The sequence below is a fragment of the Strix aluco genome, chromosome 12 (assembly GCF_031877795.1).
Source record: "Strix aluco isolate bStrAlu1 chromosome 12, bStrAlu1.hap1, whole genome shotgun sequence".
Classification (NCBI taxonomy): domain Eukaryota; kingdom Metazoa; phylum Chordata; class Aves; order Strigiformes; family Strigidae; genus Strix; species Strix aluco.
In genome coordinates this window covers 18,747,566-18,760,576 of record NC_133942.1, presented here as the reverse complement: position 1 = coordinate 18,760,576, position 13,011 = coordinate 18,747,566, and the positions used below count along the sequence as shown (strand labels likewise).

The 13,011-nt window shown below is 41.5% G+C and overlaps 1 protein-coding gene across 7 annotated transcripts in view; it reads right to left on the bottom strand.

Moving 5' to 3' along the window:
* The window catches only part of AKAP13 (A-kinase anchoring protein 13), a 224,372-nt gene that overhangs the window by 54,836 nt on the left and 156,525 nt on the right, over positions 1-13,011 (bottom strand). For all 7 annotated transcript variants that reach the window (XM_074837772.1, XM_074837774.1, XM_074837775.1 and 4 more), the window contains 3 exons: positions 10,834-10,915; positions 6,850-6,986; positions 16-362 (listed from right to left, as the gene is read on the bottom strand). In XM_074837772.1, the coding sequence (XP_074693873.1) occupies positions 16-362; positions 6,850-6,986; positions 10,834-10,915 (566 nt within the window). The remainder of the gene's footprint in view (positions 1-15; positions 363-6,849; positions 6,987-10,833; positions 10,916-13,011) is intronic.

Below are 13,011 nucleotides of genomic sequence, written 5' to 3'. Positions count from 1 at the left end.
CAGCTCTTCACTCACCTCCTCTGATTTATTTCTGCTTCATTGGTGGCGTTCTTCCCTGGCCCCCAGCTGTGTCGACGGAAAGGTGACAGTGGCCGCATGGAGTTTCGCAAGACAGATGAATGAGTGGGCACATCCGTGATACTGTCCAGCTCCTCTTCCTTCTCTCCTCCCTCTGTAGCCACCATGTTGGTGCAGCTGCCATCCAGACTGTGCCTGTCCTTGGGCTGGATGAAGTTCACCGTCGGTGGGAAGGGAAGGGATGTGTCGCTGCCCAGGGATGAGTTCCTCTCCAGGGACATGGTGTCATCTGCAGAGGAACTGGAGCTGGTAACATCGCATGCAGACTGCTCCTCTTCAGGCTGCTGTGGATAAGAAAAATTAAAAATATATTAAAGTAGAATCATAGACTGGTTTGGGTTGGAAAGTACCTTTAAAGATGCAACCCCCCTGTCATGGGCAGGGACATTGTTCACTAGATCAGGTTGCTCAAAGCCCCGTCCAACCTGACCTTGAACACTTCCAACGAAGTGAATAGCTTTAACATTTTAAATAAATGAAAATATTTTATATTTCACATGAGCTGAGAGATTTCCTAGTTGACACCATAAGGCAAATAAACCATTGCAGAAGCGAGGCTTTTTGCTCTGCCTTCAACAGAGGTTGAAATGCTCTGCCGAGCAACTCTTCCACTCTGCAGGTCCCTGGTTGCTGTAACCCTGGGCTCCCAGCTCAAGTCCTCTGCCTGCCTTCCTCTCTCCAACTCCACATTTCATCCTGCACAGCAACTCCTGCTTCTCTCACCATTTCTGGATAATCCTGTTATTGGTCAAGGTGCCATAAAACCACCAAAGGTTTCTGGAGAGCAATTCATGGAGAACTGGGTCATCACAACTCCTGATGACAAAACTCCAGCCTCTCCTGTGGGACCTGGGATGGGTTTGTAGCTGTCAGCCATGAGAGCTCAAGGGCAACATACTGTTCCACTGCATCATGCAGCACAAAAGGGACAATTATTCAGTAGTAGAAAACAGAAAAAAAAAAAACTTAAATCCCCATCCCCCACTACTTTCCGTTAAGCAGAAAGTTAATGCCAGGGTTTGCAGCATTTTTCAAATCCAACTGTAATTGAAAAATATTGTTCCACAGGATCAGCTGCCCTGTATTACAGGTCTCAAGTCATACTGCAATTTTTTTGGTTTAGTTTGCTCCAAAAGCAACTAGTGGAAGCCAAACTGGTTCTCTTTGGCCAAAGGCCACATGCTGACCATACAGCCTGAGAAGAGCCTGTGTGTATTCTGTGTTCCCCGTGGCTAGCGTAAAAAAACACAAGCATCTCTCTGACATCACCTTCAGTCTGAAATGGTGTTTGCCCCGAAGGACTGACATGGGAAGTTTCAATTTATTCTCCTGCAGAGCCCTGTGCTGTATCATTTAAAATAATAATAGGCAGAATGATCTGTCAGACCATATATAATAGGCTATTCAGCAAAGCCACAGCGGTTAATTGTCTTCAAATAGCAGGCTTGGTGGGTCTCAGCAGAAGCTGAGCGCTCAAGGAGCTGCAGGCTGTCAGCTCTCATTTGACAGAAAACAACGGGCTACAAACTCCCGTTCTCAGAAGGGAGAGATGGGCATCAAAACCCATGCAGGGCAGGATGAACGGGAGTGGTGCTGCCCCACGGCAGTCCTCACCTCGGATCCCACCGCCCTGACTTCATTCAAGCCCAGCAGTCTTAAATGCTCCAGACACTTTTGCTTTTCTGTGCTTTTTTTGATGGGCACACGTTGTAAGTTAAAAGCTTTTTGTTAAACTGAATAAAAAGAAACTGAGATGTTCAAAAAGTATTCTAATCAAATATTTCACTATTTAGAGGGAAGCCCTGCTTCAAGGTTTGCTATTTTTTATTCTTATTTCAGTTTAACAGGTACACAATAATGATCCTAAGGTGGTTTAAATAAATGCTGTCACACTATTTCCCCTCCCCATCCATCAAAGAAAAAAGAGAAAGACACAGCACAACACCAAAGCACAATATACCTTTTAAACACAAAATAGTAAAAACCACATTAAAAACATATCCCTCCAAAAGCATTCATTTTATGGTAAGGAATGTCAAATATTAATGGTGAATTTGTGTAAATACATTAATAGTAAATTTATACTGTAAAGTATTGGATTTGACACATATTTAAATAAGAAGTGTAAGTTAAAACAAGAGAAAACTGAAATGGATGCCCTGTAAAGTTTCTGATGACGTTTGGCGTTATTCAATATAATCTGATATTTGTGTGAGTCATGATGAGACCTTACTGCACTGCTGAAATCCAGACAAACTAAGCAGTCATTATGTGGATAATATTCCTTCAGTAGAGGAAACAGTCTGCTTCATTTTTCTGAGACACAGGAAAATACTGTTAGACATTAGGGCAGCACAGCAGGAGGAGAGAGCACTACCCGCCAGCTGTACAGTGGAAGGATGGGACAGTTTGGAAACATTAAATTTGGATGCAAATCTAGCAACAATAGTGCAGAACATCAAATTAGATAGGGAGGAATTAGCGTAAAAAGAGAAATTTTTATTTCCCAGATGAGAGTACTGCTCCAGTTTAAAATGCAGAACAAACCCCACTTCCCTAGCGGGGAAGATTTAAGGTTTCTATCGTAAAGTGTAGTTTGAAGAGATATTTGAAAAATGTGAAACATATTTGGTCCATTTTAACTTTTACCTTGAGCATCAGAGACTGAATACAGAACGCAATAAACAATTCCCTTGAATTTGTGGCCCATGCTTATTCCTCTAAAGATAGTCTTCATTTAAATGATTTTTTTTTTTTTTGAAATAAAGTAAAATAGTTAATATGAAAGACAAGGACTCTGTCTGCAAAATGCCAAATGTGGCTGACACATCTAAGAAAGATCTATATTGTAGCCACCTCTGCAAAAAATTAGCTATCTGGCCAAGTGCCAGTAAATATGCATTACTCTTTAATCCTATTTCAGTAAGAAAATACCCTGTTTTCTGAACATAAATGGTTCTTTAATGTGTTATTTTCCTACAGGAAAAATGAAACATTAAAGAAATACTAATTTTCTTCAAGTTAGGCTTGCTGCATTGAACCTCAATGAATTCAAGCCTTAACTGTGACCATAGAACTCATGGCTGAAAAGAGCCTTTACAGACGTGCACCAGCAGGCATTTTCTTTGCTCTCAGAAACAGTACTTGGTGAGAAGCTAGTATGAAAAAATGAGATAAGGCACAAAAAGTGAGTTTTCTGAGAAAGAACGTATGTACTTCTTCATGAACACAGATAAATCACTAGGATGGTGGAGGTATAAGATAACTTCCTCAACTAAATCCCTCCCTCTGTAGGAGGTCTTGATAAGTGGAATTAAAATGTTCTTTCAATCATTTTTGTGATGACAACATGCAAAGTGCTGAGACACAAGCTTACTCTGTCCCCTGATATTCCATGAGACAAAGACATTAAAGGTGTTACAGGATTTAAAAAGGAAGATGAAAAATATTAAATCCTGGCATCCTGAAGTTTATTTGACATACCTTTACACTAAAGGAGTCAACATCTTTGGTTAGCTTGATATATAATCTAGCAGAGTAATTTTTTATTTGGATTTGCCTATGGCTCCAGGTTTCCTAAAATTAACCTCAACAATGGCCTCCCTATTAACTATTTATAATTTTTATGACTTGGAGTGGAGGAGTCTTCCCCTGCTGAAAGCCTCTCTCTTCGAACTTTTATTCTTTGGGTTTGTTTTTTTTGCATGGTTGTTGGATTTATTTTTTTAAGAGAAACAATAACTCTGAAAAAATAAATGCAAAATATTGATGTGTTTGTGTATTTCCTTAAGCAAACCAAAACAAAGGCAGAAATTGAACAAAATTCAAGGGGTTGAGTTGCAATCCTTTCTTTTCACAATGATCTGTGGGTTCCTGACTTCCCAAGGACCTTTTGTCTGAATCATTTCTGAAGAAGCATGTTAAAAAACTTCCCAGTAACGCTGAATTTTGGTGGCAGGTTAAAAGTTAAGATGAGCAAAGCGTATGGGCTACGCCCCAGGATGTTACCAGATGACTGTGAGAAATGACCTTATGCAGCATTAATCACTCAAGAAGGAGGGTGTTGCAAAGCCTGCCCAGATGGCTGTCTGAGATGGAGAAGGAAAAGCAGGATGATGAGGACATGGGAATGAAGCGCTGACGCAAAAAAATGAAACATTTTGCTGAAGCCTTAGACCTCACATTGGAAGCGATTTCTGGATTTCAGCAACAGTCTCTAAAATCTGAAAAAACAAGTCAAGTTTTAGTGCTAAAGCTCTCTGAACCCAGCAGCTCATGTTACGCAGCTCAGCACGTGTCCTTCAGAGAAAAAAAAAATTAAAACAAGCACAGGAGATGGCAAGGAGATGGTAAAGAGAGCATGCACTGAACACCAGGGACAATTTAAGGTACCTGGAGATTTTGTGACCTCACAGACCCCAATTCTTCATGGTCCTAGGATAGAACCAGGGCTTTAAATCTATAAATTTCTAAGTGATGTCTATGGAAGCAGCCCAAAGACCCTGGACAGACAATGGCTTGTTCTTCCTAAAATTTCTTTTAATGTATTAAGCATTAATACAGTTAACAGAGGGAGGGTGATTTATACAATAAAAAAACAACTCTAAACATAAGTTCAACTCTTGCTCCATACAAAGGGGAAGCAAGAACAGGACTAGTAATAACAATCATCATCATGACACTGAAAGGTTTGAGATCCTCTTTTTGTTCATAAACATGTTCTCTCTCTTCCCAATTTGATATGGAAACTGTACTACTTAATAGGCTTATAACTAACCAACTACAACCAAGACATGCATCTTATAATATTTTTTGGAAGAAAGCTTATATCCAACACCTATTTTAGTGGTTATTAAAAATATTTAACACTTCTATTTCTACCAACTGGGCTGAGAAGTCAAAAAAAAAAAAAAGAGTGAATAAGTCATGAGCTCACAACACTAAACTAGTGTCTCCTACAAATAACTTAAACTGTAGAAAAGGTACTCAGATAAATTCTGAGAAAGGAGACAAGGAACCAAGCTAGTCAGCAGAGACAAAAAAAACGACTGAGGTTGAGATTAGCTTTGAATAACTTCCTAAACTCAACTCATGAACCTTTTGAACCCATTTGTAGATGAAGTCTGCAATCCACTGCATAATGAGAACATGCAAAGGCTGCCAAATTAAGAAATATAGAAAGAAAATCATTTCCTCCCTCTGCCTGCTCTCCACTGGCAACTGAAGATCTGCTTTCCCCACCACCTCCTCCTTTTCCCTACTACATTGTACTACCTATTCTTTTTAAGTTTTACTTTTTCTTTCCTGTATTTGGAGAAGGAAACTTTTCATGTAAGAAAGGAGAAAAGCTAAAATTCTGTACAACATAAAATTTACTGTGTTCCCACATCACTCCTCTCCCATGCATCCCCATACAAGCATCAAATCAGGCCCAAATGGCAGTCGGCTGTCATAATTTGTGCCACTCTACACGAGAAAACTGAAGACAGTCTTCTACTCTGCCAAACAGCCTTATATTCTCACAGTCCAGGGTCCCGCATCACTTTGAGAGTAAGATGGGAAAGGGTGAGGCTGGTGAGCTCTGTGCCCTACCACATGCATTAAGGATGACTTTACTGTTCATTTATAGCACATGAGATCACTTAGCCTGGGCTGTGGTGTTTCCCGTCCTGCTGGAAAATATTCACCATCATCTGATTTGATTTAAGCAAACAGAATTTTGTTTCATTAAGTATATTTCTCTGAAAGCAAGTGTGAAACCTACTCTGAAAGTTTAGTTTTTCAGAGCAGGAACTGTGCCTGCTCAAATAGATAAGCTGGAGCTGAACCTACGCATGGAGATGAGACCAACATGACAGCTGCTGTAAAAAAGAAGGTTCATGTCCCCTTTGACTCTGCATCTCTATGATCTTTCTGGGTGCTTTTTCATCATCTGCTTAGGGCAAGAAGAATATAAATTACCAACAAGATTATTCTTAAAAAGCAAAACCTAGTCATCCTCTGAATAAATTCAGGCTGGTCTGATACAGATGGCAAAAGACCGATGCTAAAGGAGGCATCCTCTATTCAGGATGATGACTCTGTATCTCAGGTCTCACCCACTCCTCCCCCTTCTCAGCCGTGAGCAACACAAAGGGTACAGGGATGACTAAGGTTAGTAATGACTTCTGTTGTTGATTTTAAGCAAACCTGAAAACATTTTCCTTCTACTTGCACGCAAAAAGGCATTAGAGATATGTCGCCTAGGCAACAAAACTATTCACTGGAATTGGCCTTAAGTATTTAGAGTGAGTGTTTCCTTCCTATCCAGGGAGTCACACTGAATTTACAGAAAAACATTGGTCCCTGTGAGAATTACAGTATATAATTCTGAAGGTGTCAGCACAGAGGTCACTGTTTGCTAGAGAAAAGCTCTTTGTTACATGAGTTAAAGATGGCTTTCATATCGTCTGTGAAATCCCTAATGACCTTGAAAGAAAATCCACCTTTTCAACTGTTCCTCTAGTACGCGATTTACTTTTGGACAGTCAAAATTACTTTCATCTTTTTAACACTGGGGGCTGCACAGTTTTTGGAATTCTGCTGAAAGTAAATACATCCCTCATGTTGCTCCATCTGCAGAGGGGACCGGATCCTTCCCATCTATTCTGTTCCAGGATAATCGCTTCCAGGTTTCTAACTCACCAGTGAAATCGAGATGTGTTTGCAGCACAGGTTTATCAAATCATGCCTCAGAGATTTTTTAACCATATCCCAACCAGGCTTTCCTACCTTTCCAAAGACAAGGTCTTCCATCCCATCACCAGGTAAGGGGAAGAGGTCAGACTCACTCCCGGACTCTCTTTTAAGGACACTCTGTGACGAGGCACAGACACCACTCAGCCCATCCTCCAAGAAGTTCTCACATTCTGAGGGAAAAAAGCAGACAAAGTTATGATCTGTAGCATCCATACATCCAACTCGCACACTCTTAGTAAATTCCAGGATGTAAAATCAACAGTAAACACAGCTTTATAAATTGCATTCACCTCCCAAAACCGTGCCTATAAATTTTCAAATAATTTATTCAAGAGTTTGAAGCTCCTGTTTAATGCATCATTGAAGCACAGGGTGCAAACAGAAATTCTGTATTAAACAGTTATATATGCTTGTAGCTTGAGGTGCTGATAAATATGCTATATATCAGGTACCCCACACTGAGCATAACAGGATGTTTCCCATCGATTGCAGCAACTGCAAAATTAGACTCATATTCAGTAAATGTAGAAATATAACTTGACAATATTTCCTTTCTTTCTCAATTAAAGAATCAATTCCCTCTAAATGCCAAGGGGCTTTTAATGCATATTGGGACAATTATTTCATTCCTTCTTCTGTACTTCTCACTGAAAAAGCACTAGTATGACTTCCATGACAAGCTTTACTTTTTTAAGATTCAAAAATCATTTTTTTAACAATTCTCAGCTTTCATAACTCCTGACATTGAAATATAAGCATACTGCATCCCTTTTTTTCTAAAATGCTTCCAGCTGTTTGTTATTGGGGTGATCAGCAGCACAGAAATAGACTACAGCCACTGAGAAAGCCCTTCCTTTCCAAAGACCTTGAGACATGTATTTGCATAAAAAATGCCTGTATATCATCTCATTTGTTCAGCCTTCAGGCAAAAGTATTAATGACAGTTTTGGCAATAACTGAACATTCTTTCTTCCCAGCTCAAAATATTTTCTAATTATTAGTATTTTTTTAAAAAAAGAAGTGTTATTTTGCAACCTGCTCTAACTAAACAGATCCAAAACATGCTTAGCTCCCTGGAGAGGAGCCAGGGCAATAAAATATTGGTTCACTCTTAAATTACACCTGACTAACTCCATCCTTGGCGATGTCAGGCTTACAACAATGACACGTTTGGGTAGCTAGAAGCCACCTTTTTCCCTTCTCCTTCTTAACCTGTGCCTGACAGCAGTTATCAAACAGCCTGGCTGCAGCCCAGCCGATGGGAGCGACTCCACTGTCAGAGAAAATAATGTTAAATTTGTTGATGGCAGTGGGACTGCCCCTGTTTAGGGCAGGGGGGAGCTGAAGCCGGTCGGAAACCCCATTACTCCATAGAGGAGTTTCCACACCACGGAGAATTGGAAAAGCACTTAATGGAGGCGGAACGGCTGCTCGCTGGTCCTGTTCCCCTTTCGGTAAACCTGGAAAATCTGAACTGCTTTTCCATCACTGAGGGGGGGAAGGGAGGGGGAAAAGAAGAAGAGAGGGGGAAAAAAAAAAAAAGTAGAAGGGAAAGCAAAGAAGAGACGGAGAGGCTGTAAGGGAGCGGGCCAGGGTGCGGCCGTCCAGCTGGCAGCCGGCAGAGCATGTCCGCAGCCCAGACTGAAAAACAAAGGGGCTCGAGCCACGTTCCAGTGGAAAATCAGCGGGGACGGTCCAGATACGCCAAGGGACGGATACCTCGCCCTGACGATAAATCACAAGAGGCAGAAAAGCCTCCTCTGCAGGAGTCTCTGAGGGACAGAGGAGATGAAGCGGTGGGGAAGGATGATGAGGACCAGAGTGGTGGGGACCCCATATGCCTCATCTCATCTGTGCTGACAAACTAATTCTCAAACCCTGTCTTCCCTCCACCGTCTTTTATTTTCAGTTTTTTTGCCAGAGGAGGGTCTTTCCCTTCCTTTTTCTCAGTTAGCTCAGGTTTGTTTTCTTTGCTTTACGGCAAAGAAAACAATTTAGGCATTACACAACGCTGAGCTCCATCTCCCACACCTGTGACCTGGCAAGCCCCAGTGACAGCACTGCCATGACACAGGGACTGTGATGCCCATCACACATCCGCCCCTGCTCCCTGCACATGATGGATTTATAGCGGAACTGTGATTATCTGCTCTTCTCTGTGGAGGTGCAGGTGAAAATACAATGGTGATGGTAAGACACTTCTGCACATAACGTAGAGACCAAAAAAATTTATGTAGTAAAAAGCCCTAGGAAAAAATTTCCAAGCAACTCTCTTTACGTACATTTTCCAAACCCTCGTGTCCTCCAAGACAGGGCTGAGCCCTCCAATTCCATGCTGATAGTTACATATCTGCTACACTCCTCCACGCATTTCATTTCAAAAGCACTGACAGAAAATGAGAAGCTATGATTTCTGGAGTTACCTCCTAAGATTTAAGGACTCTGTCCTTACAAGCCATTTCAGCACGATTATTCATCAGGTGAAAAAGGTCTAATTCCTTAACAAGTTGTGTGTTTTTACATGACAACTAGTGGTTTTATTGCTGTTAGGTGTTGCCAGATTTTTCTTGCCTTCTCTACACTGCACAGCACCGCAGTGCAGCCAGAGGGATGCATGTGCAGTAACAACATTATTTCCAGAAAGGCCAGAACCTGCAGAGCCCGAGATCTTCCTGTGGCTTCAGTCTGACCAGAGAGCACATTAATCAGCTTAAAAACCTGCCTCTTTGTGCCTGTGTTACAGACACATATTACTATAATTATTAATATGTAACTGTACATAAGGCTACCTGATTACATACATAATTAATATATTTCTATAGTATGATATTGCATTAGATATTTCCTAAGTATCTAACTGATATTGATCCATATGAATACATGATTACAGATTTAGCAAGTCAAATGAGTGCGCATCATTTTGCAGCCAAATGGAGCACAGTAACTCTTGCCTGAAGCACAAAAATATCATACCAAGAGGCAAGGGTCTTGGGGACACAATTAGGAAAGAAGGAGCATGGTGACACCACAGGCTCTCCTGTAATACATTCTTGAAACAGCTATCCACTGTTTATGTCTATTCTAAAAAGAGTACTATTTTTTTTAATAAAAAAGCACTTATTTAACTTTGATGGGAGCTAAACTTCTACCTAGAATAAACCCCTTGCGTCAGTCAATGACATTATCCCTTCTTAGCCTACACTCTGAAAAGATTAGGTTTGAATTTCATATTGACACTCACATGGCTCAATCCCTGTTTTTCTTTCAAGTCTCTCAGATAAACTGAAGGAGATTCAGGTGAGACCCCCTTCTCATAATGAGAGCAAGGCAAGAAGTGTCCTCTCTATGAACAGTCCAAAGTCACTACTCAGGGCCCTGATAAATTACACTATTTGTTTTGAACATGCATAATTCAATTAAAGGAAATGCTTTATTTCTTATCTTGGACACCAAACCCTATTTGAAACTTGCCCAGACAAGATTTTCTGTCCCAGTGGAAGAGCCAGAAAGCACCAGCGAGCAGGCAGGGCTGGGAGCTCAGCATGGCTGGTGGGCAGGGTGTGGGAATGATGGCTCTGAACAGCCTTCCTCCTTCCTGAAAATCATGGCAACTTTCAGAGGGAAAAAAAAAAAAAAAAACAACAAAAAACCAAGCCACTGATCTGGATTTAAATATGGATTCAGGAGTTTCAATTTCTGACTTTTTTTTTCTTTTATTCTATTATCCTTTTAGCTAGAAACCATGTCTGTGTGCCTCATCACACCTTTCAAGTTTGGGTTTTTTTTTTTAAAAAAAGAAAAAACCAAAACACTCAGTACTTTAAATGCATAATTATTTAAGGTGGTGACACACTACACAGCTCACTGCAAGTCAAGTGCTACAACCACGTGCTAACAATGACTCACGGCAGATTCATTACACATTTTCTTTAGTTTATGTATTTTCCCCATCGAGGCAAGGCTGTAAAAAAGAAGAAGGAGGAAAACAAAGGTGAGGAGAACTGCAGGGTTGCTCACCTGGAGACTCCCGTGTTCGTTTGCGCTCCAGAAGGGAAGAATCAGGACATGGCTCCAGCGAACACCAGCTTTCGCGGTTTATCTGAAAAACAGACCAGAGTAAATCAAAGAAAGGCCACCCTTGCTAATGTACCTGTTAGCCTCTTCTGTAATGTCATTCTGCATCAACCAGCAGATATATAGTTATGGCTTAATTTTGTCCCAATAATAAAAACGTCAAAAGTAACTTACGACTTTTTTTTTTTTTTTTAGCATCACTAAACAAACCATTAAAATATGCCAAAAAACTTTATTTCTCTGTGGAAAGTATGACTGCAAGGTGGCTCCCACTCAAGGCAGGAGTTCAGAGGGATGATGAGCCAGCGTTTAAGCTCCTAGTTGAGGACTGAAGAAACCTGGCTTCAATTCTCACTTCCATTTGTTGTGGGACTGCAGGCAAGATACTCCTCTGCTTTATGCCTCAGTTCATCATACTGCTGTAAAGATAATTACCTTAAAGATAGTAATGAATTCTGATAATGTGGAAACAAGGACTAGGGAAGTGCCCACGTCATGGTGAGAACCAGAAGCACTCGGTGTTTGCATTAACTGAAACGATGATGATGTTAGAAACCCCCATTTTAACACTAAAATACATCACATGGTTTATTTCAACATCAGCCCTGATCATCTCACCCTGTCCCTCACCCTTTCCGTGACTTCCTGTCTTCAAGCAAGGATGACTGATCTGTTCTCAGCCTTCTCCATCTGCCTGTGCTTCACTTTTCCTCCCCTGGATTGTGTTGTCCAATATTTTGACTCTGAAGTCTGCTGGACTATCCACAACACTTGGCTCATCCAACATACGCTTCCCATGGCCTTTGTCTACTGCCGGTAGACTTTGGAAGCCCCTTCGCTCTCTGCTATTTCTCCTAGCTGAACATCTTTATTTGGCAAACGCAAGCAAATCTCACCTGGACAATCCCATGTCCCACATCACAAAATCCAGAGGTTGTTTCCCCTCCTGACCTCCCTCAACACACAGGATCTCACATGTTAAGTTGTGGCTAAAAGCAAGCTACTGAAATGGATGACTTTGTCTGATTTTATACAGCAACTATTTCTCCTACCCTCTCTCTGGTTTTTGTTTCTCCTGAAATAATTTCCTTTTCCCTCGCTCTGACAAATAGAGAATTTTTACTATTTATTTTTTGCCTCTGACCTGTCTTCAAATTTCCTGCATGATCTTGCTCCATTTTTGCAATCCCTTGCTGGATTCTCAACCCCTCAATGTTCTCACTCTCCTACCCTTGACCTGACTTGCTGCTTTAACTAATGACCCATGTCCTTCTTCCTTTTCTCGCTGAGATCATGGAACATGTTATTTGCAGTTGCTAGCTGGTGCCGCTCACTGGTCTGGCTGCATCCCCCTGCCCTTCACCCGGAGGGGCTCCTGCCAGCACCTCCCTTCACCTCCTGCTCTCCACGCCGCAAAGTCAACACTCCACTCCCCCAGACCCGTCAGCTACTTCCCACAGCACATTTTTCTTCCTTAGGTTTTGCCCTCCTCCATACTTCTGTGATGACAAAATGGGGTTGGAAGGGCCTTTGACAGGTCAGCTAGTCCCTTTCTGCTGCTCCAAATCAGGCTCAGCTATAATCTGAGAGGTCTTAATCCAATATGCCATAAAATCCTCCAGCAGCGAGGATGCCGTGACCTTCCCCAGTCAGCAGCTCTTGCTGTGGGAGACAGGGAAGGAAGAGATCTGAGAGGGGAAAAATGAGGAGTCGTCTCCCAGAAGAGGTGAAGGAGACCTTGTGCTCTACCAGAGTCGGGTCTCAACGTGTCCTCAGTGCACATCCCACCTGGACATCCCTCCCCACCTCCATGCAATTTTACAGGCTATTTTTCTTAGATATGATGTACACTTCCTATCAGTTGCTAGCTGCCTCTGCTCATACATATGCACTATATACACATTCATCTAAGAACCCATTAGTGCCCTAAGATCCTACCCTTCCCTGCACCTTTACTCAACACACATACACACACACCTCTATACTCATCTTCTCACTTTTGCATATATTACACATATATTAAATGAGAGGTGGAGACAGAAAGAGCAGCAGTCTGAAGTCTGAGAAAAGCTTTTGCAAGCAAATACTCAAAACATTGATTTCTTTTGATTTCCAAAGTGA